Source organism: Callorhinus ursinus, unplaced genomic scaffold, assembly GCF_003265705.2.
Source record: "Callorhinus ursinus isolate GAN/ISIS: 27379988/994484 unplaced genomic scaffold, GSC_fseal_2.0 scaffold15, whole genome shotgun sequence".
Lineage (NCBI taxonomy): Eukaryota > Metazoa > Chordata > Mammalia > Carnivora > Otariidae > Callorhinus > Callorhinus ursinus.
Genome location: NW_027397077.1, coordinates 2,959,180 through 2,984,558, shown reverse-complemented (window position 1 = coordinate 2,984,558; position 25,379 = coordinate 2,959,180). Strand labels below are relative to the sequence as shown.

The 25,379-nt window shown below is 49.3% G+C and overlaps 2 protein-coding genes across 8 annotated transcripts in view; one reads left to right on the top strand and one right to left on the bottom strand.

Moving 5' to 3' along the window:
- EXOSC7 (exosome component 7) overlaps positions 1 to 24,919 on the bottom strand; it is a 35,310-nt gene extending 10,391 nt beyond the window's left edge. For 2 of the 4 annotated variants that reach the window (XM_073901053.1, XM_073901052.1), the window contains exons 1-5: positions 24,804 to 24,919; positions 14,005 to 14,106; positions 13,607 to 13,701; positions 12,796 to 12,951; positions 4,835 to 5,000 (exon numbers count right to left, since the gene is read on the bottom strand). In XM_073901053.1, the coding sequence (XP_073757154.1) occupies positions 4,835 to 5,000; positions 12,796 to 12,951; positions 13,607 to 13,701; positions 14,005 to 14,106; positions 24,804 to 24,860 (576 nt within the window). In that variant the 5' untranslated portion in view covers positions 24,861 to 24,919. The remainder of the gene's footprint in view (positions 1 to 4,834; positions 5,001 to 12,795; positions 12,952 to 13,606; positions 13,702 to 14,004; positions 14,107 to 24,803) is intronic. The other 2 variants (XM_025885688.2, XM_073901054.1) reach the window with 1 other exon arrangement.
- A 135-nt stretch (positions 24,920 to 25,054) lies between these two features.
- Positions 25,055 to 25,379, top strand: part of ZDHHC3 (zDHHC palmitoyltransferase 3) — a 55,525-nt gene continuing 55,200 nt past the window's right edge. For all 4 annotated transcript variants that reach the window (XM_073901055.1, XM_073901057.1, XM_025885686.2 and 1 more), the window contains exon 1: positions 25,055 to 25,192. The gene's annotated coding sequence lies outside the window, so the exon portion shown is untranslated. The remainder of the gene's footprint in view (positions 25,193 to 25,379) is intronic.

The following is a 25,379-nucleotide window of genomic DNA, read 5'->3' as shown; positions in this document are numbered from 1 at the left end:
CAAGAGCAAAGGCATTGACTTCGCTTATGTGTGCTCATTCAGCCGGGAAGGTCAGAGCACAGGATTAAGTGGATGGCGCCACATCCTTCTGTCCTCATTTCAGTGATGCACTCCTGGCCCGTGTTACTTCCCGGCTTTGTAATTGCAGCTCACTGGCCTAGCAGAGGACTAGCTCTCCTCTGTGTGCTTCAGACCCAGACTGCCGCCCAGCAAAAAGCCCCAGCTGGACTCCTGAGTCAGACCGTCTGCGAGGACTCCTGTCTTCACCAGTCAGCTGGGGGCTACTGCACTGTCTCACAGAGTGGTGACACAGGCTGAATGGGCTCGTATTCGTGAAGTCCTCGGCAGTGTGTCCAGCACACAGTGAGCATTAGTCAAGTGCTTTTAGAGAGCACTGGTCTGCGCCCTCATTTCCCCACTGCCGCCCTCCCAGACCGAGGGGGGGTGCTGCGCATCCTCCACGTGCATCACTGACAGCTGCGGTCTCTAACCCTGGCTGTGCATCACAACCACCTGGGGAGCTTATGCAACGTGCAGGGTGACATCATGGCGTGTGCGTTTTACTCCAGGCTTGAGGCGGTCCTGATGATTAGCCAGGGCTGAAGACCACTGTCTCCCACTCCGATATCCCACAGTGTCTGCCTCATGCAAAGAAGGTGCTAGTGAAATGCTGACATCTACGATAGCGGCTGTGGGGTCTCCCCACTGGAAGGGACCCTGGAGAGCACGTCACCCACCCTTCCTTGGCAGCTGGGGTCACAGAAGCCCTCCTGCTCGTGACACGGTGGCCTACCACAAACTCTGATTTTCAACATTCTGGCTTATCAGCAAGAGAGGAAATCAAGAAGGCAGAATGCTAAACCCGATCTGCTCAGGGGCCCCCCCAAAGGGCAGGTACCAGCCTGCCTGCCTTCCTCCCTGGGGTTCAAAGGATGAGCCCACTCCAGGCCTCAGGTCTGCTTGCTCGGGCTCCTCACAGTGCACCCCACACTGGGATAACCCAGGTCGGGCAGTGTGGGTCTGGATACTCTCCTCTGCCACTTGCTGGCCATGTGTCCTCTGAGTGTCAGGTTCCCCCTCAGTAAAGCAAAGCCCTGCTTCTCTATAGGATGACTGCAAGGATTAAATGAGATCACATCCTTACCATTCCTGGCACATAACAGGGGCTCGAAGGCCCTAGCTTCCTCTCCTGCTGCCAAGCAGGCACAGCCTAGTAAGAATCTTTCTGCTAAACACAGTGGTACGGCCAGGAGGCAGGGGACAGTAGGTGCGATATGGACACCCAAAGCTGCCCGAGCGGGTGTGTGAAAAGGTCCAGACAAGCTGGGAGAGAACAGGTGTGGGACGTCTAGCATTACAGAGAGTCTGGGCTGTGGTCCTGGAGCAGGACACGGGTGTCCGCCCTCTCCAGGGGGAATATCCCTCCTATAACAGAGGGGCGGAAGGAGCAGAACTGGAGAAAAGGAGGATACACACGGTCATAAACACACCTTTTCCTGTCAGGTGCACAGATTCTAGAATGTTCTTTTAGGGGAGCAGCACAACTTACTCTGTTGGCTTTCTTTTCATAAGGCAAACCTCCAAAACATACTGCTAGGAAGCACAAGGAGAACACGTCTCCCCACAAAACACCTGCTCCCCCTGGACTTCCCCTCACCAACCTCTCAGACCCCTGCGCTCCGTGCCTCCTGGAGCCACACACACAACCAGCTGCCAGGTGCTGCGGTCACTCCCCAACTCTCTGTCCTCCCCACGCCCAGTGCCATGGACCATGGGCCAGTCCCTCATCACGACTCCCGGGGTTACCACAAGACAGCTTTGTGACCCATCTGTCCACCAAATGTTGCCTGCACGCTGTCATACCTAACAGGTATCCCACTTGGGAGTAAAAACCATGCCATTAAAGAAGCAAGAAGAGCAAAGAAGGGTGACATTTCCAGGAAGTTACATTTCTACTCTCGTAAGATAACCCAACTGAGGTAAAAAATAACACTGGAAATAGGAGGGTCATCTGACTGGAATAGTAAATGCACCTACAGTAAAAGCATGAAAACAGGGAAAGTTGCCCAGTGACTATCTGTTTGAAAGATGGGCTCTGCTTAAGGACTATCCAGACCAGTTGGTAAAAATAAACTGAGATTCACCCATCTTTTTAATTCCAGTGACAAGACTGGATTTCCACCATCTTGCTTCAAACATGGATTCAATGTATTCAGTATATTTTTAGATGTAAGATAAAAACTTACTCGCCAAACGAAAGCCGACCCCCTACCTTGCATGCACCAAGCACGTGCCCATCAAGGCTGAAAGCAAACACTGGCTTTCACAGAACTGGAACCCCTCCACAGACGTGAATTATGTGAATGACAAAAATGGATCTACTTCATTAATAATATAGTTTCAGAAACTGCTTTTCTAATTCATTAAAAACTTTTTTTAAAAAAAGGTTTTATTTATTCATCTGAGAGAGACAGAGAGAGCACAAGCAGGGGGAGAAGCAGAGGGAGGGGGAGAAGCAAGCTCCCCGCTGAGCAGGGGGGCCTGACGCAGGACTTGATCCCAGGACCCTGGGATCATGACCTGAGCCGAAGGCAGATGCTTAACAGACGAGCCACCCAGGTGCCCCTCATTAAAAACTTTTCTGAGGGGGCACCTGGGTGGCTCAATTGGTTAAACGTCTGCCTTCGGCTCAGGTCATGATCTCAGGGTCCTGGGATCGAGCCCCACATCAGGCTTCCTATTCAGGGGGGAGTCTGCTTCTCCCTCTCCCTCTCCCCCCTGCTCCTGCTCTCACTCACGTTCTCTCTCTCACAAAAAAATAACCAAACAAAAAAAAAACTTTTCTGAGGATGACATCTCAAAAGCTCATGTCTTATTTCCAAAACAAATACAGCCTTGAGAAAAAATATTAGAGAAGAAATCCAAATGCAAAGAGTCTTAAAAGGGAAGGTCTGCAGATGACAGGGACGCAGTGCACCACTGAGACACCTGCTTACCACACATCCTCTGCCCATGGAGGGAGGGCGCCGGTTCTCAGTTGAGACAATGTCCCAGTAGTCTTCCGTTTTGCAAAAGCCTTTGCTGAGAGAACAGGCCTCTTGACTAACCCAAAAGTGCATCAGGACCCCTCCCTGGGACAGCCTCCTACAAAACCACAAGTGTGCACAAATATGGACAAGGAACAAAGCAGGATCACCCAAAGGACAAGTGCAATGCACCACAACACTCGTGTCTTCAGCTTTTTTGGGGGGAAGGAAAAGACAGAATGTTCTTCAGATACAGGGTGGAACCTTATAGTTCGCACCATGGGGCTGCAACTCCTCTTTCATAAGGTGGAAGCCTGCCTCTTATTCAGCAAGGACTGGAGTCTGCCCTTCCTTCCTCCTCAAAACCAGGAAAATTACCTACTTGGTCGGAATTGCACTAAAAGGTACATCCCACTTACCGGAGATGAGGAAAGGCAAATGGACTTTGTAATTTCATTATTTCTACCCATTAGCATCAGCGTCCAGAACAACCCGAACCTGCCAGACAATGATCACCGCTGCTATCTTCTGGCTAGTTGTGCTCCATCCATTACCAAATTAATTTACAAGTACCCAGAAAGTCCTACTCTGTTTCATGCAGGACCAACACCTACAGACAGCCAGGCTGTTCCTCGTCAGGAGGTTCACTCTCAGGCCACAAAATCTGCTCTATCTTTAGATTCATGAACGAATTTGTTTGATCAACAGCTTAGCCTTGTGGCCTCAATCTGAAGCGGAAGATGTAGTCACTCATCTCAAGGTTCCAAAAACTTAACTAAAAACAATAAAATAGACCCAACAAGAACCTCTCCCTACATGAACAAGCAAGTGGCAAAATGAGTGATGCCTGTATGAGCAGTTACTGTCCAGCACCCAGAAGCAGGCCGTGGAGCCTCGGGAAGACACCAGGCAGGATATGGGAGACTGGATGAGAGAGGCTCCCGGAGGAGCAGAATCAGAGGCAGGGCCTCAGGGTCCTCCTCTGCGAAGCGAGGGACACAAAGCAGGTGGGCTACAGGGTGCTTTCAAGGGAGGATGGCTTAGTGCGATCAAGAGCAAGACTGGCCTTAAAGAGATGCGGCTTTGAGGCCCAACCCCACTCCTCACAAGCTGAGACCTCTTGGGCTGATTGCTGTACCTCGCCAAGCCTTAGTTCCCTCCCCTGTAACTGGGGAAGACAGCAGTGTCTGCTTGCAAGAGCCCTAGGGCCTACGTGAAAAGGTATATAAAAAGCTCACTCCCGGGGCACCTGGGGGGCACCCTACTCTTGGTTTTGGCTCAGGTTATGACCTCAGGGTCGTGAGATCAGGCCCCGCACTGGGCTCCATGCTAAGCACGGAGTGTGCCTCAGTTTCTCTCTCCTTCTCCCTCTGCCCCTCCATCCCCGTGTGCTCACTCTAATAAATAAATACATAAATCTTAAAAAAAAAAAAAGCTCATCCTCATTCCACTTAGAAGAACACGCCAACTTTTCTAACTTCTGCCCATCACCTCCGTCTGATACCATCTAGAGAGCATCTCTTGTTTTTTTTTCCTCCTTCCCCGACAAGCCCAGTGGATAAGCTTAGGTGCTACCATGACAGGACTATGCTGTGATTTTTACTGTAGGATGGAATTCTCTGTGTGCTATGACACGTGTTGTATTTAATTTCAAAAACTTATTTACAGGACATCATGCTTTTTCCATCTAATCTCACCCTGGAAGTTGAAAGCATCCACTTGAAGAGGGAAAAAGCGCCGGCAGGAAAGTAGGCCAACTGGTCTCCAGCAGAGGCAGACGGTGGCCGGCACAGCAACGTGATACGTACCAGCACGTCCACATAGAGGATCCAACAATGCTCCCGGGGGCTAATGCAGAGGGACTGGAGGTCGACACTGCTCTTGTTGTTAAATATCCGGTAGAGGGTATTAGCAATCTCCGTGCCAAGGTCATCACCTCCTCGACCTTCAAATTCAGGGGTAGCATTGGCTGAACTACATGGAGAGGCAACAGAAAAGCTGAGTGAGTCTTTTCAAAAACAAAGGGCAAAGGCACAGGGCTTTGTTCCAGTTGCCCTGTGGAATGCTGGAAGGACCAGCTCTATAAGGAAAGTTGCTGCAGTGGGAAAGATGGCACCCGCCATGTTTCCAGCCTCCAGACATGGGTGCAGGGAGCCAGACTGGCACTGCGCCCTGTTTGTCAGTGCGCATCATGGGCGCCCCCCCGCCCCCCACTTCTAACAGAAGCCATCTTTATCCAAAGAGAAACAAGAGAACAGTAGGTAAAATGAACCTCGGCCAGTAATACTTAACTCTCTGGAGAGTGGAAAACGCCCCTCGAACAGGCCCAGGAAGCCAGGAGGCCTGGGGAGTCAAGCAGTCTGGTCACAGAGGGGTCACATTACGGACACCATCCTGGGTTTCTATGGCCTTAGAACACACCATGAAACTCTCAAAGCAGAAACCACAATGTAAGCACAGTGAGTGACCTTCCTGGAATGATTCAGAAGATCTGTATGACAGTATGCCAGTTATGTCACAAAATTTAGCTTATCACTGTACTGAATAGCAGGAAAGGGAAAGGAGAAAGACTGGCGGCTGATTAAACATTAGATTATCCCTTTTACTTTATTTGCTATTTTTTCAAGAGAAAAACTTTTCCACTTTGGCCTCTTGAATCCTATGCCCAATTACCTCAATAAAGAAGGAACGGGCATCAACACTTGCTGCCCTAAGCATTACTCAAAAATATTTAATGGGAAATTTCTGAGGGTTTTGGCTTAATAAAAACAAACCCTCAAAACATCTGTGAGATAAGTAAACATTCCAGTAATCATTTTACTGGAATGAACAGAGTCCAGAAAGGTAAGACACCAGCTGTTTCATAATGCTCTCTACAAAATCACATCCTGAAGCTTTCTGGTCCACGCTCTCATCCATCTAGAAGGTACCAGCTCCACGCTAGGCACTGGAGGGACAGCCTGAGCAAGGTGGATGAAGGCCCCAAGTCGGCAATTTCACAAAGTCAGGGGGAACTGCATGATAGGGAGCAAAGAGCAGGAGTGGGGCCGAGGAGGATGTCGACCAGTGCTGGGGGTCACAGGCGACCTCACACCGGAATGTGGGCAGAGGTCGGTCAGGCTGCAGACAGTCATGGGGATTCCAGGCAAAGCAAAACCCGTGTGAAGGCTCAAGGCTGTGCCCACCCCATCTGTGTAATGCTAAAAGAAATCTCAACTGATACATTTAAATATCCCTTTTGTCTAGTCCATTCTAATATAGGCGTAAGAATGACCCCTAAAATAATGAGAGTGCATCACTATTACAGTAACTTTGCTTCTCTAATTATACAGCCTTCCCTTACGGCTATGAGCCAGCAGAGCCCCAATTTAAAATCCCCAAGAGAAACTTCATCACTGCCATGGCAGCCTCGCTGTTCCCTCACTGCTTCGGCTGGACTCAGGCACTGAGCCATGAAAAGCAGCTCATTTACGGTGAAATAATCAAGTTCCCAAGGACCAACTTAATAATTTTGCACAGCCAGCAAAACAAAAACTGTTTCTAATTTACACACTAAGCAATCAATATTAAGATCCATCTTTTAAGTGTTTAAAAACACATCTATATAGATCTCAGTGGACAAATCCAGCCGGAGATGCTTATGCTTAAAAATGTGTACTTTTTCCTGACTACAGTGGGCCACACCCTCCTGGGGGGGATTAACTGATTACTCAGGGACTGATGCATGTACTCTTTTACAGCCCTAAGGGATGGCTTACAGACCTTCCCAGGTCTAACTGGCTAAATTAATCTACCCACAAAACCACACCCCACTGGGATTTTTTTGGACACTGAACTAATTTAAAGTGGGAATTTTTTCTATTCTGAAAGCTTTTTTTCTTTTTCTTTTCTTTTTTTTTTTTGATGGCATCGCTTTTTAATTGAAGGACAAAAGTTGGTCACATTCAGAGATAAGCGGGCCTCATGCAGATAGTTAAAACCATCCTTCTCTTTCTTGGTTAACCATCTCCTAATTTCAAGTAACATCCACGAGTTCTTTAGGACCATCTGAAATTGTCCTCTGAGGAACTCCGCCACACCACCTCGTAACACACATGACCACACACACCGCTGGACGGTGTCTCAATGGATATCATCATCAAACAGATCTTCAAAATCATTAAAAAAGTCTGCATGAACTGCCTTCTCATTGGCTGCCAAGTCCATCAGGAGCCCCGTGCTGCCTCCTGCCTCGTCCAGGTCCACGTAGGGCCCGGCGCCCTCAGGGAACAACATCTCGTCCACTGCCGGCTTCATCGCTTATTTTTCTTTAAACACATTATTCTTTATAGCTGGTAGCCAGGCAGAGAGGAAGGTTTAGAGGCTCATGAGACCATGGAAAACTCCTGCGTCTGGATGGTGCCCGGGGCCTGGAGCGACTCCGGGGAGGAGGCTGGAAAAATGTAAGGAAATTGTTGGGGCGGGGTTTGGGGGTGGGGGCATAATACTTCTGGTAATGTGAGAAAAGCCAGAGACCCTCTATTCTTTTTTTTTTTTTAAGATTTTATTTATTTATTTGAGAGAGAGAGAAACAGCAAGAGAGGGAACACAAGCAGAGGGAGTGGGAGAGGGAGAAGCAGATTTCTGCCAGAGCAGGAAGCCCGATGCGGGGCTCGATCCCAGGTCCCTGGGATCATGACCTGAGCTGAAGGCAGACGCCCAACGACTGAGCCACCCAGGCGCCCCGAGAGACCCCCTATTCTAACAAAGGATGAAGAGTAGGGTTGGGGTAGAGAACGGGGGTCCCCTTATCACTAGGGGTGCTCCTAGCACAAGGACTCTTCTTGGTAGAGGTGGGACAGAGATGCAAACCCAGAAAAGGACCTCAGAGACCATGTCAGAGGACAAGGATGCCCACAGGGGTTGGCCAGGTAACTCCGTGCTCTGAACAAAGAGCTACCAGTGATCCGCAGGCAGTGATGGAGACTCTGACAGACTCCCTAGCCTGTCTAAAGGCATTTAACTCACCTTTGAAAACAAACTGTTAGTGAAACAAAAATCTCACAGGTGAGCTCTGACCTAAGGGAGAACCTGGAGAGACTTCAGATGGTCTGACTCTCTCATTTTACAAGGAGGAAAACCTGAATTTCTTTTGGAACCACTGGAAACCACTCTTAGCACTTCAGATGTACCAGCTCACTCGATTCTCACAACAACTCTATGAGCTAGGCACTATTTCCGACCCCATTTTAGAGAATACGGAGCTGAGTCCCAGAAAGGTTATGGAATTTGTCCAAGCTCACACAACTAGTGACTGGGGAGCTAGATTCCAACCCAGGCAGCCTGGCCCTTACCTGCTAGGCGGCACTGGATTCCTGCTCAATGTGTAGTTTGCCATGCCTGGCTTGTAGCCTAATGTGAGTCAAAGTAATGAATGGATGTTCTGGTCTTGGGACTTATTACTAGATCACAAATACTGGAGTCAAGGAATGCAGACCAAAGGAGTCCTAAATAAAAAGTTTCTCTATTAAGTGCAAAGTTTAAAAGAGAGAGAGCGCGCATAGGCTGTTAATCCTGGCCCCCTGCTCAGAGGTATCACAATACATTCTTTCAGTAGCAGAGTACACACTTGGGGCTTGGGGCGTAAAACCAAGTGCTTTCTGTGTCTATAATTGCCAAAACCAATTCCGATCCTTCATAAAGTATGACCCAGCCCCTCTTCCCCGGCTGTGGGGAAACTGCTTACTAAGCCAATAAACTAATAGAAATCCTGGGAATGCTGCCCCTCCCAGTTCTCCACCCCTCCTGACTCATCACCTCTACTCTGCTCCTCCTGCTTGGGCCATCTCTGGTTTAACTGGGGCAGGGTGAGATCAAGGCCATGTCTACCTGGGACAGGACTTCAGACACTAGGCCCATTGTTTCCCCTGGGATCAATCTAGCCTGCAAATCTATGGAGTCTTACGCCAGGTCAGGCCAGGACCATGGCAGACAAAAGTGATTTAGAGGGTCTGTGGGGCAGGGCTAACTCTGGGCCTTACCTGTCTAGTGGTCAGTTGTCCAGCCCTGCAGCAGGCCCCAATTCCTCCCATTCCCCTGTGTGTACAGGTGCTCATTCCTGAACCTGCAGAAGCTTCCCCATGAGTGGGAAAGGGGAGGACAGGAGCACATTTTGAGCTTTTCATTGTATGTCCTTGATTGAAGTTTCTGGGAGAGTTACCAGCTCTGGAGACTTCCAACTATAGCTTCAACTGACTTCTGCAGGCTGCCTTTCCACTCTGTCCCCCGCCACCCCAGCCCATCAGGCACTCACAGTGACCCCCTTCAAGCAGCACTGAGCAGCGAGAAACAGAGATCAAGTGGCTCCATCCACCAATTCAGGGCTTAAAGCTTCTGGTTCAACATTAGCGATAAATATAAGTGATCACAACAAAAAGTAGTTAGGATCCCACAGGGAAGTGGCAAGTGTTGGGCACACTGAAATGGCTATGAATGAAAAATGTTCTCCTCAACTTCCCCCAGTGAAGAACCGAAGCCTCTCAGAGAGGCGAAGCCAAGCTTCTGATACCCCCATCAACATGGTGTCAGAGCTACGAAGAGACTAGATGGACCGCCACCTAGTGGTAGCCCAGGGTCACATACCAGCTCCCTAAATTCTTACCCTCCTCCGGGTTCAGATGGAAATCAACTTTTCCCAAAGTTTCAAAGTTCTGATTTAAAACAGCCTGTTCTCAAGTTACAACTAACACACCAAAGACATGAGACAGGAGTCAGGAGGTCCGAGTCTGCTCCCAGTTTTAGTGAGTGTGCTGCCAGGCATCTCCGGGGCAGTGCTCAGGAATCCCAAGTCTTTACTACTCCACGGAGATGGGGTCGGGGTCAGGGTCAGTGCAGTTGGGTACCCGCCCCAAAGGGCAGCATTCCCAAGACACAGAGAAAATTATGGGGGTGGGAGGCAATGTCTACCTCAGGTGCCACTATCATTCCAAAGAGACAAAACAAGTAGAATGAGGTAGCAGAAAAGCAGTTTTCTGAGACCTCTCCAATCACTGGAAATTTACATAATTAAACCCTGCAAATTGCTGGTAAGTCAAGCTGGGCTCAGACTGACAGCCCCGCCCCACCCCAAGCTGGGGAATACATCTCCTTCAGCCTGTGGATGGATGAGGGTCTCGTGCTCTCCAGCAGAGGGGTCGGTGGGGAGCACCCTTTGTGCTGGGCACAACCACAGATGTCCAGAAGCCGTTCCTATTTGCTGGATGGGAACGATGGGAACAAGGGGTTTGTTTATGTGATTACGAGCTGCTCTCTGAAGACCCAGATGAGGGTCTGATAAAGGTGGCAGTTGCAGGTGCTTGGTAAATCAACATCTCCGTTGTTTGCAGGAACACAAGGTTTTGTGACTGACTCTCTCATGGTGATTCTACCTGCTAGACTGATCACATTAACTGAGCCACGTGAAGACACTAAAGTGTGCCACCTTGCGATTATCCATCTTGAAAGAGAATCAGAACTCCCTGGGAACTGGAGCTACTGGGCCTGTTGAGGGTCTCCTGAGACTTCCAAAGGGAGAAAGGAGAGGAGCAGGCAGCCCTGCCTGGTCAGGGGGAGAGGCTACTCCTAGAAGCCGGATCTTGGGAAGAGGAAGGTCCGAGCGTCCTCCCACCCTGGTGCCACCCTCCCTTTACAGCTGGGACAAGAAAGGGACAAGAGCAGCAGGCTAACCTGGAGTCACGTTCAGACACGGAGCCACAGTGAAGGCTGTCCCCTATGCCAAGCATCTGAGGGCAACACCTTCCCTTTGGTGTGGATGGGTTGACTGCGGTCTGCCGAAGATGAAGGAGGTAGAAGATGACAGAGAGGTGAAAAAGAAAAGCAAATTACAGTGCTTCACACATGGTGCCTGTTTATTGCATTGAATTAGGCAGATCAAGGCCGGGAGAGGTATTTTTCTTCCACCAAGAGCAAAGGGATAAGCTGGAGGCTTGAACAAGGTCACCGAGACTTAAACGATGGGCCAGTCCCACTGGATAACTCAGGCTGGTGAGAGCAGCCAGGTCCAACCAGGAGAGGAGACTGCCTGGGGGTAGGGGGGGTCTCACAGGGCAGGGTGCAAGAATGGGCTGGAAGGAAAACTGGCCAGAAAGCTGAATGCAGATACGTTCTCAGAACTCTGAGCGCAATATCCCTGGAAAGCTGGCTTCTGCGGGCTGCATGGAGTAGAACAAGCAAAGACCCAGACCAGGGGAAGTCTGAGCTGACACGACTTTGGCAGAATTCACTTACCCTCTCTCAACACTGGTCATCTCTCTCATAGCAATGTTGTGAGGACCAGCTTCTTTTTATTTTATTTTATTTATTTATTTGTGGGGGGAGAGGTAGTGAGAATCTTAAGCTGGCTCCACGCCCACTGTGGAGCCCAACACGTCACTCAATCCCACGACCCTGAGATCATGACTTGAGCCGAAATCAAGCGTAGACGCTCAACCAACTGAGCCACCCAGGCGCCCCAAGAACCAAGCTTTGAGTCTGAAAGAAGACCAGAAGACTCTAACTCACCATATAAACTGTGGGTTAGCATCTATGCCGAAAAGGTGCACATAGCAGGCCCAAGACTGCTATCTTTGGAAGGGACTGCTTGCAAGGTGGGCCCTCATTTGCCATCTGGGAACGTGACAATAAGAGCGTTCCCAGTCAACAGTGAACTATGGTCCACTGTGCCTGGACTATTTGTGCAAATAATATGGTAAGGTGACTATGTGCTTTCCTTCTTGGAGTCTGGAATTTTGGTACGTGTTAAGCAGAGGGTGCCCATGGGACTAGCCCCGATAAAAATCTTGGGTGCCAAGTCTTTAATGAGCTTTCTTGGGCAGAATCATCACACACATGTTGCTGCATTTCCATTGCTATAACAAATCTCAGCCAAGAGTACAACTATATGAGTCTTGTGGGTCCTTCCAGAAAATCTCCAAATACGGGGGTGGTCTTGGGGACTCTAATACAGAATCGGTATTATATACCTGCACCTAGCATGAGCTAATAGAGATCCTTACCACCTCAAGAAAGCCTGCTGTCACCACCTAATTAGAAGTGAAGTTATAGACAGAAGATGGGACTGGGCGAGCAACAAAGTAAAGAGCCCAGAGCCCAAGAAAGGGGAGGCAGTGGGGGGGGGGCACTTCCTGAAAGCCTGCTGGGAACCAATCACTGTGGTGGTGCTCACTCTGTCGTCCTCATTTCCTTTCTTCATCATCGCAACAGTATCATTATCGCTATTTTTTAGATAGAGAAATTCAGGCACAGAGAGACTGAGTAACCAGCCTGAGGTCACAGAGCTGGCCAGAGAAGGCTAGCTGGCTGCAGAAAGTGCCGAGTCCCGGCTCTTCCCAGCACCCATGATGCCTGCCTTGCTGCCACTCCCTCCATCAGGCTGTTTGGCTGGCCCTCGTCCTTTCTCTGCCAAGCAAGTCATGAGAAGTTTTCTGCAAAACTAGAGCAGGAAAGGGGCGCCTGGGTGGCTCAGTCGTTAAGCGTCTTCGGCTCAGGTCGTGATCCCGGGGTCCTGGGATCGAGCCCCGCGTCGGGCTCCCTGCTCGGCAGGAAGCCTGCTTCTCCCTCTCCCACTCCCCCTGCTTGTGTTCCCTCTCTCGCTGTGTCTCTCTCTGTCAAATAAATAAATAAAATCTTAAAAAAAAAAAAAAAACTAGAGCAGGAAGAGAAACAGGGCATTTTAGACCAAATGACCCTTATTATCTACATTTGATATTTTTCAAAGCATCGCAAAACCCACCATTTCATTTGACTCTTAGAACCATCATGTGCCGGGCTGCCTGGCGATGCCCTCCTCTCTCTGACAGGGACAGTGAGGCCCAGCAATGACCGCGTGACTAGGACAAGGGCAGGACTCAAGCCAAGGCCTTCTTCCACATATCCCAGTGCCAGGCACCTAGGAGGAACACAGGAAATACCTGCTGCCTGCAGGAATGATGACTGAATACAAAATAAAAGTGGGCTCAACAGGAAACCAGAGGTCTAGTCTCTGAATCTTCTTTTAAATCGTTTTTCTTTAGGGCACCTGGGTGGCTCAGTTGGCTAAGTATCTGTTGATTTCAGCTCAGGCCACACTCAGGGGGGAGCTGCTTGAAGATTCTCTCTCTCTCCCTCTCCCTTTGCCCCTCCTGCCCAGCTTGCACACACACGTGCTCTCTCTCTCAAATAAATAAATATATCTTTTAAAAAATATAAATCGTTTGTCTTTAAAAACATATGCATAGGGATGCCTGGGTGGCGTAGGCGTCCGACTCTTGGTCTCAGCTCAGGTCTTGATCTCAGGGTCGTGAGTTCCAGCACCGCATTGAGCACCACACCCAGCACGGAGCCTACTTAAAAAAAAAAGACGGTGGTACACCTGGGTGGCTTGGTCAGTTGAGCGTCCGCCTTTGGCTCAGGTCATGATCCCAGGGTCCTGGGATCGAGTCCCTCATTGGGCTCCTTGCTCAGTAGGGAGCCTGCTTCTCCCTCTGCCTCCAGCTCCCTCTGCTTGTGCTCTCTCTCTCTCTAACAAATAAATAAAATCTTACCAAAAAATGCATAGTACTGACCAGTCAACGAAGAACTCCAAGTAACCTTCATTTGGTTTCTCCAGCTTCGGTGTCCCCATTTCTGCTTTCACTCCCACCAAGATGTCTGTGTGACCCTGAGGACATATGCAAGAAGGGTCCTCACTCAGGGCAGGTAGCCAGATACCCAACCACCAACCTCCTCTCCCAAACTATGACCCCAGGGGACTCTTTTAGGAGCCCTGCAAAGGAACTTGGGAAGTGGCCCTTTGAAAAAGTAAGGGGTCCTTCAGATCTAGACAGATGCTCTCCCAGAGTCTGCCTTGGGTCTTGGATTCCCTGGAAAGATATGCACTCCCAAAGCCCAGAGGGGCCTGTGGCTGGCTCCCTAGGGCCTGCCCATCCTCCCCCTGGGCACAGACTGTGGTCACAGTACTCACCAGCTTGACCCTGGCAGACCCACTGGTGTTAGACACCACATCGGTTTCCACTTCGACATATCGGTAGTCCTCACAGCCACGGCCATCCACACGGAGGTCTTCCTAAGGGCAACAACCACAACTCTAATACAACCACCACCAAACCACCAACAGACTTCTAAACTCGTTCACACCAGTTCCCCCAAGGAACTAGGCAGTACAGCGTCCCTGCTCTCTTAGCGAATCACCCAGAATTCTGTCCTCATAGCGAGAAACAATACTACTATTTTACGTGTGAGGGAATGAAGGCTCAGAGAAGTAAAGCGATGTATCCCAGGTCCCACGGCTGGTGAGAGCAAAGCTGGGTTTTCACCCAGGCCTGACCAAGAGCAAAGTCCATACTACATCCCACTACCCCAAACAGGCACACGAACAGACAAAATCTGAACGAGAGACAAAATAAGCTGCCTCTTCCCAAATCGGCAATTCCCAAACTGCGCCAGGAAGTATGTGTTGTCAGAGCTACAACTGTCTCAGCTGTGGCCCCCTTGCTCCCCTAAACTCAACAAAATCCACTCTGTGGACAGCCAAAGATACCCAGCTCTTCTCTTCTAAACCAGGCATTCTCGAGAATAGGGACAGCACACTTCAGCCCGAGGGCCACCTGCCTCTCTGAAACGTTTTACTTTACTGGAACACAGCCACGCCTGCTCCTGGAGGCAGTCTGTGGCTTTCAAGCTACAATGGCAGAGTTGAGTGGTTGTGATGGAGATCTTCTAACCTACGAGGCCCAAGTCTTCACTGTCCAGCCCTTTACAGGAAAAGTTTGCCGACCCTTGCTGCAGAAGATGGATTTCAGAATGGTCTACGTACTGCTACCCCTTATCCCCATGTATTTACTTCTTCTGTTATTTACTTCTATCAATATAATTCATGGATATCTGTTTTATGCTGCGGCTGTAATCCAATACTGTCATCACTTATGCTGTTGCTCAAAGTGTTCCAGATTTGGCCACTGGGGGTTCCTCTGGGTTGGTTCCTGCATTCTTTCAACACGCCCATGATCTTTTTTGAGCACATCTTTACTTCTGACAAGACAAGATGTTCCAGCCTCTAGTATTTCTCCCTGCCCCAGCCATGGGATCAGTCCTTTCTCCGAGGTGTCCTGGTTCCTTTCACTGAAGAACGGTGCTTTAAAAACCAGGATCTGGTTGCTAAGTAAGTTCATTGCTACTGGGGTATCATTGCTTCCAGAACTTCTTCGCAGACAGAGCTAGATAACATATATGTTCGCTAACCCACACAGCTGTATTTATTTCTGAGTCTATCTACATAACTATTAAAAGGCCACGTGTTCACAGTGATAGTTGGTTCTAACCTTCCCGCTTGCCTTATTTGTAAATTCTTTCTCAGAAAGTGAGAAACCTGGCTCCCATTATCCACAATATATTTATGTATTTGTTAAATCTTGAGAAACAAATTTACTAATGGAGAATAGTATTTGTGTAGAGTTCTTTTCCTCTTTAGCCTTACACTGCCCACCCAGAATCCTGTTTTCCAGTTGTCTTCCCCACCCTTCAGTGTGGCTCTGCTATTCCCCTGCACCTGTGAGGTTCATCTGTAACTGTTTGTGCTCCAACGTGGGTCCCTCACATCCTGGCTACTTTAAAATTACTCATTAATTTTTGGGGTATGTGGACTATCACCATGACTCTAGGAGTCAAAGTTTTCAGAAAAGCTGTGCTCAGGGAAAGGCCACTCTCCCCTCAGCCCTACTTTCTAGCTCTTTCCCATCCACCCCAGGCAGTCTGTTTAATTGCTGGTTCATCGTCCCTGTATTTCCTTTGCACAAATGAGCAAATACATGAATATTTTTTATAATCCTTTCTTTCGTATATGAAGAGTAGCACACTATAGATACTGTTTTATACTTTGCTTCTCTCTTTTTTTTGTAAACACTTAATAATACATATGCAGGCAATCACTACACATCAGCTCATGGAAATCTTCCTCATTCTTTGTAAACATCTTTTTTTTTTTGAAAGCACTCTTCTTTCAGAAAAAGACTCATTAGCTTCATCAGATTCTCAAAAGGGTTAATGCTCCTCAAAATATTTAAAAACACTGTCCTAAAATACGTAAATGTCACAAATTTACCTTTAAACTGCCTCGCCTAACTCCATATATGACTGACATTTTTATTTGGAGACACTGAAATCCAGTAAAGCACTGCATTCACCCAGCTCTGACCTTCTACCCTGTTTCTACTCTTTCTGTATCCCACTCCTGTTAATGCAGAGAAAATAAACATCACAAGTCCGTTTGAAGTCCCTTTGCAGCTCGTCCACTCCCCAGGCCATCCCCTCCCTGGAGGTAGTCCCCATCTTGAGCCTGGGGAGACCTGTACTTAAAAAGCAAAAGAATTTCAAGTCTAGGCAATGAACCTCCAGGGAGGAACTCCATAAAGTGATCCCTCTTCACTGGAGGATCCCAAAACTAGGTGACTGTCTCTTGACAACCCCACCCGCAGAACAGGAAAGGCTTCCTAGGCCGATCTCTGATGCCCCATCCCCCAGGCGGGCCCTGTGAGGAAAGTGAGAACAGGGCCCAGAAGCACCAGGTAAGAAGACTCCTGCCTGAGTTGCAGGTCGGGTGCAAGTGTGAGCAATCACTAGGGGTATTAGTCAGGGGCTCCTGGCCTGGTTCTGCCAGAACTAGCTGCTTGACCTAGGACGGGATGCTCGAGACTAGTTTCCTCCTTTGTACAAAGATGGACATTGAATTAGAAGGCCTCAATGGCGCTTCTCTAATTCTACAGATCTATAAATTAAAACAGCCACAATAATTTGCAAAAACTAATAGTAGCTACTCTCTAATGTGCATTTACTATATTTGGGATAACGTGCTAGGAACGCTACACAGTTGACACATTTAACTCTCACAATAACCCTGTAAGACAGCTTTTTCTCATTCCATTTTACAAATGAGGAAAGAGGTTGAAAGATGCTAAATGTCTGGCCCAGGTCACATGGCCAATAAGGAGCACTTGAACGCCAAGCCAGGGCTCTTAACCCACAATTCCACATGGTCCCCTGCATCCTAAAGGGTCTCTTCCCTGGGCCACAGGAGACAGCACAGGCCTCCCTCGAAGAGTGAACTGCTGGCTCTACCAGTTGGTCCTAATGATGCAAAAAACAACTCTGAACGCAGGGAGGCCACAAGGTGACAGGGCTTCTAACTGCGGCTTTAAAATTAAAATACCACTTCTCTGGAAAGATCTAGTCACTACCCTTTGTAGCGACAACACCTTGTTCCAGGATGGGGCTGGGAGGGGGTCCGAAAACCAGGCCTTACCAGGTACTGTCTTTCTAGCCTTTAAACTACTCTGCTCCCTGGGGAAGGATCACTGGGAAAGGCTCAGGTGACAAGTAAGAAACAAACAAAAAGCTACACATTTTCCTTTCCAAGGATGCACAGAGTATATATTTTTTTTTCATAGAAAAAAAAGCACCCAAGAGAATAGGAGAAAAACCAAAAAAACAAATTAGTCCACGAATCACTGCACTCAGGACTTTTTTTTTTTAATCCAGCTTTCCTCATAAAAGGCTTAAAAATTACCCAAACCTGCTTGGTCTGGCTCAGAGCCAGACACCCTACCAAAATGTTTATTCACCAGTAGTACTCAGAAGAAAGGAATTAATTCATGTGTGACCATTTAAACAGGGGCTGCCCTGCAGTGAAAGCTCCATCCAAAAACCCAACACAGATGTCAACAAGTGCTGGGCACCACCATGGAGTGGAGGACAGGGTTGTCCTTCTTGATAGAGGGGGCTGGGACAGTGCCCAGTGACTTTCCAGTTGTTTCTCACCCAATCACAACACCCCTGCTAGTTGGGTGTGGTGTGGTAGAGTCACTTCCAACCCATATATATATATATTTTTTTTTTTTTCTTAAAGATTTATTTACTTGAGAGCGAGAGAGAGAAAAAGAGCGTGCTCGGGAGAGGGGCAGAGGAAGTGGGAGAGAGAATCCCAAGCAGATTCCCCACTGAGCACGGAGCCTGATGTTAGGCTCCATCCCACAACCCCGAGATCATGACTTGAGCCAAAACCAAGAGTTGGACGCTCAACCAATGGTCACCCAGGCTATATTTTAAATCTCTCCTGTCACATACCAGCTTTGTGACCTTGCGCAAGTTAGCTCCTCAACAGCTTGGAGTCCGTCTCTTTGTCTGGAAAGCAGGAATCACCCCAACCTCACAGAATTATAGGAGAACCCAAAAGCCAGGAATCATTTAGGGGACCCTCAGCACAGTGTAGCACACTGAAGTGCCCCCTGCACAGTTCCCTTCTCCTGCTTCTGGGGTGGATAGTAGCTCACCAAATCCTCGACAACAGCCCTGCAGGGAGCTTATGGATGAGGTAGGTCACTGAGGCACCCGTTTCACTGCCTGTGGCAGAGTGGAAGGACAAGTGACTCCACCCAGAGCCACTTTCCTCAGACTCAAGTAACCCAGTCCTATCACTCACTAAAGGAAGCTGACAGGTCAGCTCTACTAACCTAACACGCTTGGAAGAATTTAGACTGTGGCCTTGGCAGTGAGGTTAACTCCCCATTACTTTGCTCTGACCTGTCCAGCACCTTGGACCTGCTACAGAATGGAGACTAGAATGCTTCTCCCACTAGAATGCGACCCCACTTAGGAGAAGGACCACATCAGATCCAGCTCTGCAGGCAGTGGCCCAAGGCACAGCAGGCAAAACCAGATGTCGATCCTCGTTCACCTTCCAAGCGCACTGAGTAGTCCGCAGTTCCTTTCAAGGATGTGATTCTGTTCGCTTCACAAAGTGCCTGGGTGCAGGCTTTTTGTGCCCCGGGCCCGCAAATGGGAAGGGCACAGCGCTCAAAACTAAGAGTCCTGGGGGCTGGCTCTAGCTCTGCATGGCCGGGTTGAGCAGCTGAATACTGACTGCTCAGTTTTACAGCTAAAGACCCCAGTCTCAGCCTTGTTCCCCCTCTTTTGCACTGTTCCGCCAACGATGCCTACAATGAAAGCTAGAGCCACAGAAAAGAAACTAAAACCATCGGCTGAGCTACACCTCCCTTCAACTGCCAGGAAAAATTCTGTAAGATGGCTTTGACAAGGCCCCAAAAGGAATGCCTCTTGGAGGGGCTAATCCATCGCTAGGGCCTGGTCTGAACCTATGAAGGCCAGTCTAATGTCCGGGTCATGGCCACGGCACCAGTAAGCAGACCTCTGAGAAGCCTACCATGCCTCCCACTCCACAGAGACCACAGGACCGAGTCACTGTCTGCCCACAACAGCCGGAGCCAGCGGTAGGGGCTTGACCCCAAGCATACAATCCAGAGAGTAACCAGCTCCCCTGGCACGAAACTGACTCTCTCCTTAGAATCTGATCTCTGACCTGAGAAATACTTGAGAAGGAGGGAGTTAAAGAGGAACTGACAGGTCAGGTACAGAGGGAGGCTGGAGAGGCCACCCAGAAGAAAGGCTGGGGCTGGGGGGGTCGGGCGGTGACAGATTTTACCATGATGAAGGGAAGCTGGACAGCAAGTGCTGCAGAGAAGAGATATACTTCAGGAGAGAGAAGTAGAGGCGTCACCACAGACATAAAGACAAGCAGACTGTCACAGGGACCACAGGATCCACGGTGGAGCCCATGAGATGCAATGCCCTGGAGCTGCCTCAAGACTTTCTAGCCCTTGCCACAAATCGGCTTTTTCTCAAGATAATTTAATAATCTCTAGCCCTCAACAGCCCCAGGCTGAACCCCTGGTGCGGTCACTGTGAAGGTTGGGAATACAGTGTGCATGGTTCAGCACAAAGCCATACGTCTGATGGAAAAAACAAGGTTGGGGGCGCCTGGGTGGCTCCGTCGGTTAAGCAGCTGCCCTCGGCTCAGGTCATAATTCCAGGGTCCTGGGATCGAGCCCCGCATCGGGCTCCCTGCTCGGCGGGGAGCCTGCTTCTCCCTCTCCCTCTGCCTGCCTCTCTGCCTACTTGTTCTCTCTCTGTATCTCTCTGCCAAATAAATAAATAAAATCTTTTTAAAAAATTAAAAAAAAAACAAATATCAGATTAAAAAAAAAGAAAAAACAAGGTTGAAAAGGAGCCAACATCTCTTCAGGGTTGACCACATGCCAGGTACTCTATATTTCCCCATCTCATTATTCCTCACAACCCCATTCTGCCCTCCAGATGGATACAGTCTCATTTTATCAGAGGGAGCTAGCTCTGAAATTCAGGTAAAATCGCTCTCACTGTAAAGGGCGCAGCTGGGAAAGAAGCCCTGCCCTTTCGGGCTCCCAGGTCCTCCTGTGAACAAACACAGCAGGAGACCACGTGACCTCAGGCAGGCAGGAGCAGAGACTCCACAGCAGACTCAGCTGGACCAGGCCGGTGGTCTGCCCGTAGATGTCTGCTGCCGGCATCAAAGTCTCCCAACACTTTATGAAAATATCCAACTTCCAGGCTCCAGCCCCAAAGGTACAGAGTCAGAAGGTCCGGGTAAAGTCTGGGAATCTGCACTTTGCGGGTGAATAAAAGGTACTTCAAGACTTCAGAAATCACTGGGCTGAGATGGAGGTTAGCTGTGTCTCCTCCTGAAGAAAACGCACATCTAGCCAGTTACTCAAACTCGAAAGCGGGTAAATCTTAGATTCTGCACCCAACTCTAAAATCTGCCCCCCACAATTCCTGAATGTTGCAAATAGAGAGAAAAACAGTTTGAGATACGAGTTAGTATACAAGTTGGTAAAACAAGAGCTGTACAAAGAAAGGCAAATAGGGCTCTAAAGGAACTTATAACAAAAGTGGGGAAAAGGGCGCCTGGGTGGCTCAGGTGGTTGGGCGACTGCCTTCGGCTCAGGTCATGATCCTGGAGTCCCGGGATCGAGTCCCGCATCGGGCTCCCTGCTCGGCGGGGAGTCTGCTTCTCGCTCTGACCCTCCTCCCTCTCAGGCTCTCTCTCATTCTCTCTCTCACAAATAAATAAAATCTTAGAAAAAGAAAGTGGGAAAAATACTGCTTGAAAAGATAACAATACAGTATATATCATGCACTATTTAAAGTCTAGAAAAATGGTGTGGGGTGGAGCAGTGTCCAGAACTTCTAGGACGTCCCCTCTTCCTTCCTGTTTGCTCACATGCTACCAGATGGAAAGAGAAAGAAAGAGAAGTAGAAATGGGGATTCTCTCTGGCCTTTGCTTTGGGAACCCGATTTGAGGACGGGAAGACAATGGCTTTCACTGCAGTAGGAGAACTGCAGGAAAGTCAAGCATGGGCTCTGCAATCACACAGATCTGGATTTCTGTCCCCATTCCATCACGTGCTTTCTGTGTGACCTTAGACCCTGTCTGAGCTCAGTTCTTCACCTGTTAATATAGGGATAATTAATACTCACCTTCAATGCACCAGGTTAACTCCTTCCAAACTGCATCACCTAGACTCCCTTTACTGGCTTGTGTTTGGGTTTGGCCAAGGGAAGGTCCAAAAGGAGACACCAGGAGCCGCCTCGGGACTTGCTCCCCGCGCCCCTATCCCTATTCCCCCTAACTGGGGCCACATTTCTGAGCGTGCTTTCATCTGGCCAAGCCTACAATTTCTGTTGAACAGCTCTTCCTCTACAGTTCTAGCTATCGTTGGCACCTGGTAACACAACTGCCTCCCTTGGCCCCTTCAGCCTAAGGGTAACAGCCACTCCCTGTGGTTGCTAGTCTTTGGCCCCTCAGTCTCTTGTCGGTTCCCTGAAAGCCACCCACACCACTATGAAGAGTCACATCACGTAAGTCCCCTGAATTACCTGAATGGGATTCCATACTCTCCCAGGACCTGATAGGATTCATCCTCCTTGCTCACAAACTGCTTTCTCTCAAGTGTACCCCATCCTCCCAGTGGCCATTTTTAAGCCTAATGATTCTGTCCATCCTTTCCCCTGACCCAAGCCAAAGCAAAGAGATTTTTCTCCCTGGAAACATGATGATGGAACTGAACTAGAAGGGATCGCTTCTTATATACAGAGGAACTGTAATCCCAAGAGCTGAGAGGTAGCCACACTCTTCCTACTACATGGCCTGAGAAACAGAAGACCAGTCTGAAGAGAGGTAAGAATAAAACGAGGCGTAAAAAGCGGCAGAGATGAGCAAGGGAGAGCCTGAAGAGGACCCTGAATTCCTGGAATAACACTTGTAACCCTCTAAAGTATACTTTTTTCGCTTGAGCGAGTTTGTTGGTTACCTTTCCTAGCAACTGAGTCCTCAACATACACTGTGAGGTTAATTTCAACTGCTTCCGGGATGCCTCGGTGGTTCAGTTGGTTAAGTGTCTGCCTTCGGCTCAGGTCATGATCCCAGGGTCCTGGGATCGAGCCCCACATCAGGCTCCCTGCTCACTGGGGAGTCTGCTTCTCCCTCTGCCTGCCGCGCTCCCCGCTTGTGTGTGCACTCCCTCTCTCTGTTGCTCTCTCCCTCTGACAAATAAATAAAATCTTTAAAAAATAATAATTTCAACTGTTTCTAACTACTACCAAACCAAGATGAAATATCCCTGAAAGTTAAGGAATCAAAGGCTGAAAGGAAAGGGATGACAGAAGCTAAAACTGACCATACTGGACCAAAGGTGAAAAGTAAAACAAACAAACAAAAAAACACAAGTAGGTCTACAGATAACAGGCAAGAACAGGATTCTGGTTAGGTATGTATAAGATGCACTGCCCGCACTCAAAGACCAACAAAACAAAAGTTGAGGTGATTTTAGAACTGAGTCAGTGGAGATCCCATGGGAAGCTTAATCACTTGCCTTCTGACCTTTATTCAGATGGTGTCAATTCTGTTTCCCTCCTCCATAAATATAGCAAATTTGTAGCCAACACTAATAGTCCTTACGAAGAGATTTATTTAAAGTCAGTTACTCTGCGTGGCTCCATGACACACAGAGCAAAGCATTTGTGTGGCCCTAATATTAGGTTCATGGTACTGGTAAGACAGAGGTTTAACTTTAAAAATGAAGAGTGTCCAACTGACCTCCCTTTTAAGACCCACCTTGCTCAATCAATGTCACTGAGTACCTACTAAGCACTGGACACTGGCTAGGTTTTATTTTTTTATTTTTTTATTTTTTTTTTAAAGATTTTATTTATTGGACAGAGAGAGACACAGAGAGAGAGGGAACAGAAGCAGCGGGAGAAGGAGAGGGAGAAGCAGGCTTCCCGCGGAGCAGGGAGCCCGATGTGGGGCTCGATCTCAGGACCCTGAGATCATGACCTGAGCCGAAGGCAGACGCTTAACGACTGAGCCACCCAGGCACCCCACTGGCTAGGTTTTAAAGGTACCAAATAACAGATTATTACCTACCAAGATCCATGAGGAAGAAGTGACTGCACCTCTAAACCCCCTAAGATCAGGCATCTAGCCACCTCCACAACCTGATCTCCCACCACTACCCCCAGCCCATCCTTGTGGCTCCACACTTCCTCCAAGAGCCTTTGGATTCGGCATCTCTTCCTCCTGGAAGGCTCAAGCCTACTTAATTCTTAAGTATGCTGAGAGCTCATTTCAAATACTATTTCCTTAGGGAAGCCTACTCTGACTTCCTGGACTAGACCAGGTCCCTGATTTTTTTTCCTTCACAGCTACCAGTACAATTTTACATACAAACACAAAAATATATCTGTAATTTCTGTCTCTTCCTTCTAGCATGGGAGCTATATAAGGGCAGCCTCCTTCCCATCCCTTGAGTCTAGCTTAGTTCTAGGTTGAATGAATGAATACGGAGTCCTGAAAATATACACAGGAAGGACACGACATGGATTTAAGGGAGCAATTCCGCCTCCTTAGGGAAGCCTTCAGAGCATCACAGCCCCCAAAATTGTATAGCTCCTTTGACCTCCACTAACTATGCCACTCCCTTAGCATATATGTTATATTCCGTTGCCTTTACTTTATTCATCTTTGAAATAATAAAGGAATCAATGGCTGACGGAAAGGGGACGCCAGAAGCTGAATTTGACCATACTGGACTGAATGTGAAAAGTAAAATGCAAAATGATTAGGTCTCTACAGCCAAGTTCAGGATTCTCATTAGGCTTTACCGAGACGTCTGGGGATGTCTCTAACCTGGGCAGGTTACAAATCTCTAACCTGGAAAGGACACACTTGGCTTTCCTTGGTAGCTCATTACACCCAACATTCTCCCAACTCTCGCTCTGAAGTGGTCTTGACTCCAGGGACTTAAAACTGACCACAGAAGATCTAAATACAGTTACAGCTGCCTCTAAGGATCTTAGAACTAAATGCCACTGGCTGTAGAGCCGCTTTTTAAACATTCTTCCCCCTTTATTTGTAAGGAAATTTATATTTTTCAAAGCGCTTTCACCTCACTCCCTTCTCTCCCTGTGCTTCCCAACCACGAGGTAAGGAAGAGCGGGCCAGAAGCCTACCGCCAACCCCCGTTTCGTAGCAGAGAAAAGCGAGGCTCAGCCCAGTGATGCGACTCCCGAAGGCCCTGAGGGCGGTGCTCCCTCGCTAAGAAGCGGCCTCAGGGACTGCCTTTCCACCCAGGTTTGGAACCTTGTAGACGCGGAAGGCTTCAAGTACACACACAGTCCTAAGTGGACCCTCGCCGTGGGGTCCTAAATACACACGCTTTGCCGGCTTCGTACTGCAAACGCCGGCCGCAGGGCTGTCTAATCACCAGGTAAACCCAGCACGCCGCCTGGCCGCCTCCTCCCGAGCGAACCGAGGGCGCGCCGCCACCCGCAGCGCCAGGGGGACCCGGTGGCTGACGCCGCGGCGTAGCTACCTGAACGCCGTGCACGATATACACCTTCTCCGCCTCACTCAGCGCCACGGACGCCATGCTGCCGAGCCGGCCCGCTCGTCGACGTCATCTGCGCGCGTCGCCCCCGCGCCGGCCGCGCCCCCCTCCCACGCGCCCGTGCGTCATCAGCCTGCGCGGCGGCCGCTCCTGCAGCCACCGCTGCTGCCGCCACCGCCGGCAGCTCGATGGGCTTCTCCTGTGCGCCGCCCGGTGTCTGGACGAGTCCGGGAAGCCGCGGCGCCTCGTGCCGGGGAGCCATCGCTGCAGCCCGAGGTCGGGTCCCGGGTCGGGGGCTGCAGGGGGAGGCGACGGCGGCGGCGAAGGGAGCCCCACCGGGGGCCTGGCACTGGGGAACTGCCTCCGGCTTCACGGTCAGTTGGGAGGGGGAACTGGGGTTGAGTGAAGAGGCTGGGGTGAGGCCAGAGGCGCGGGCCGGGGCCGGAGCTTAGGACTTGCAGTGGCAGAGGCGCGCGTCGCAGTTTGCTCAGAGCTGGAGTTGAAGTAGCAGAGCGTGTGTGTGTGTGTGTGTGTGTGTGTGTGTGTGTGTGTGTGTGTGTG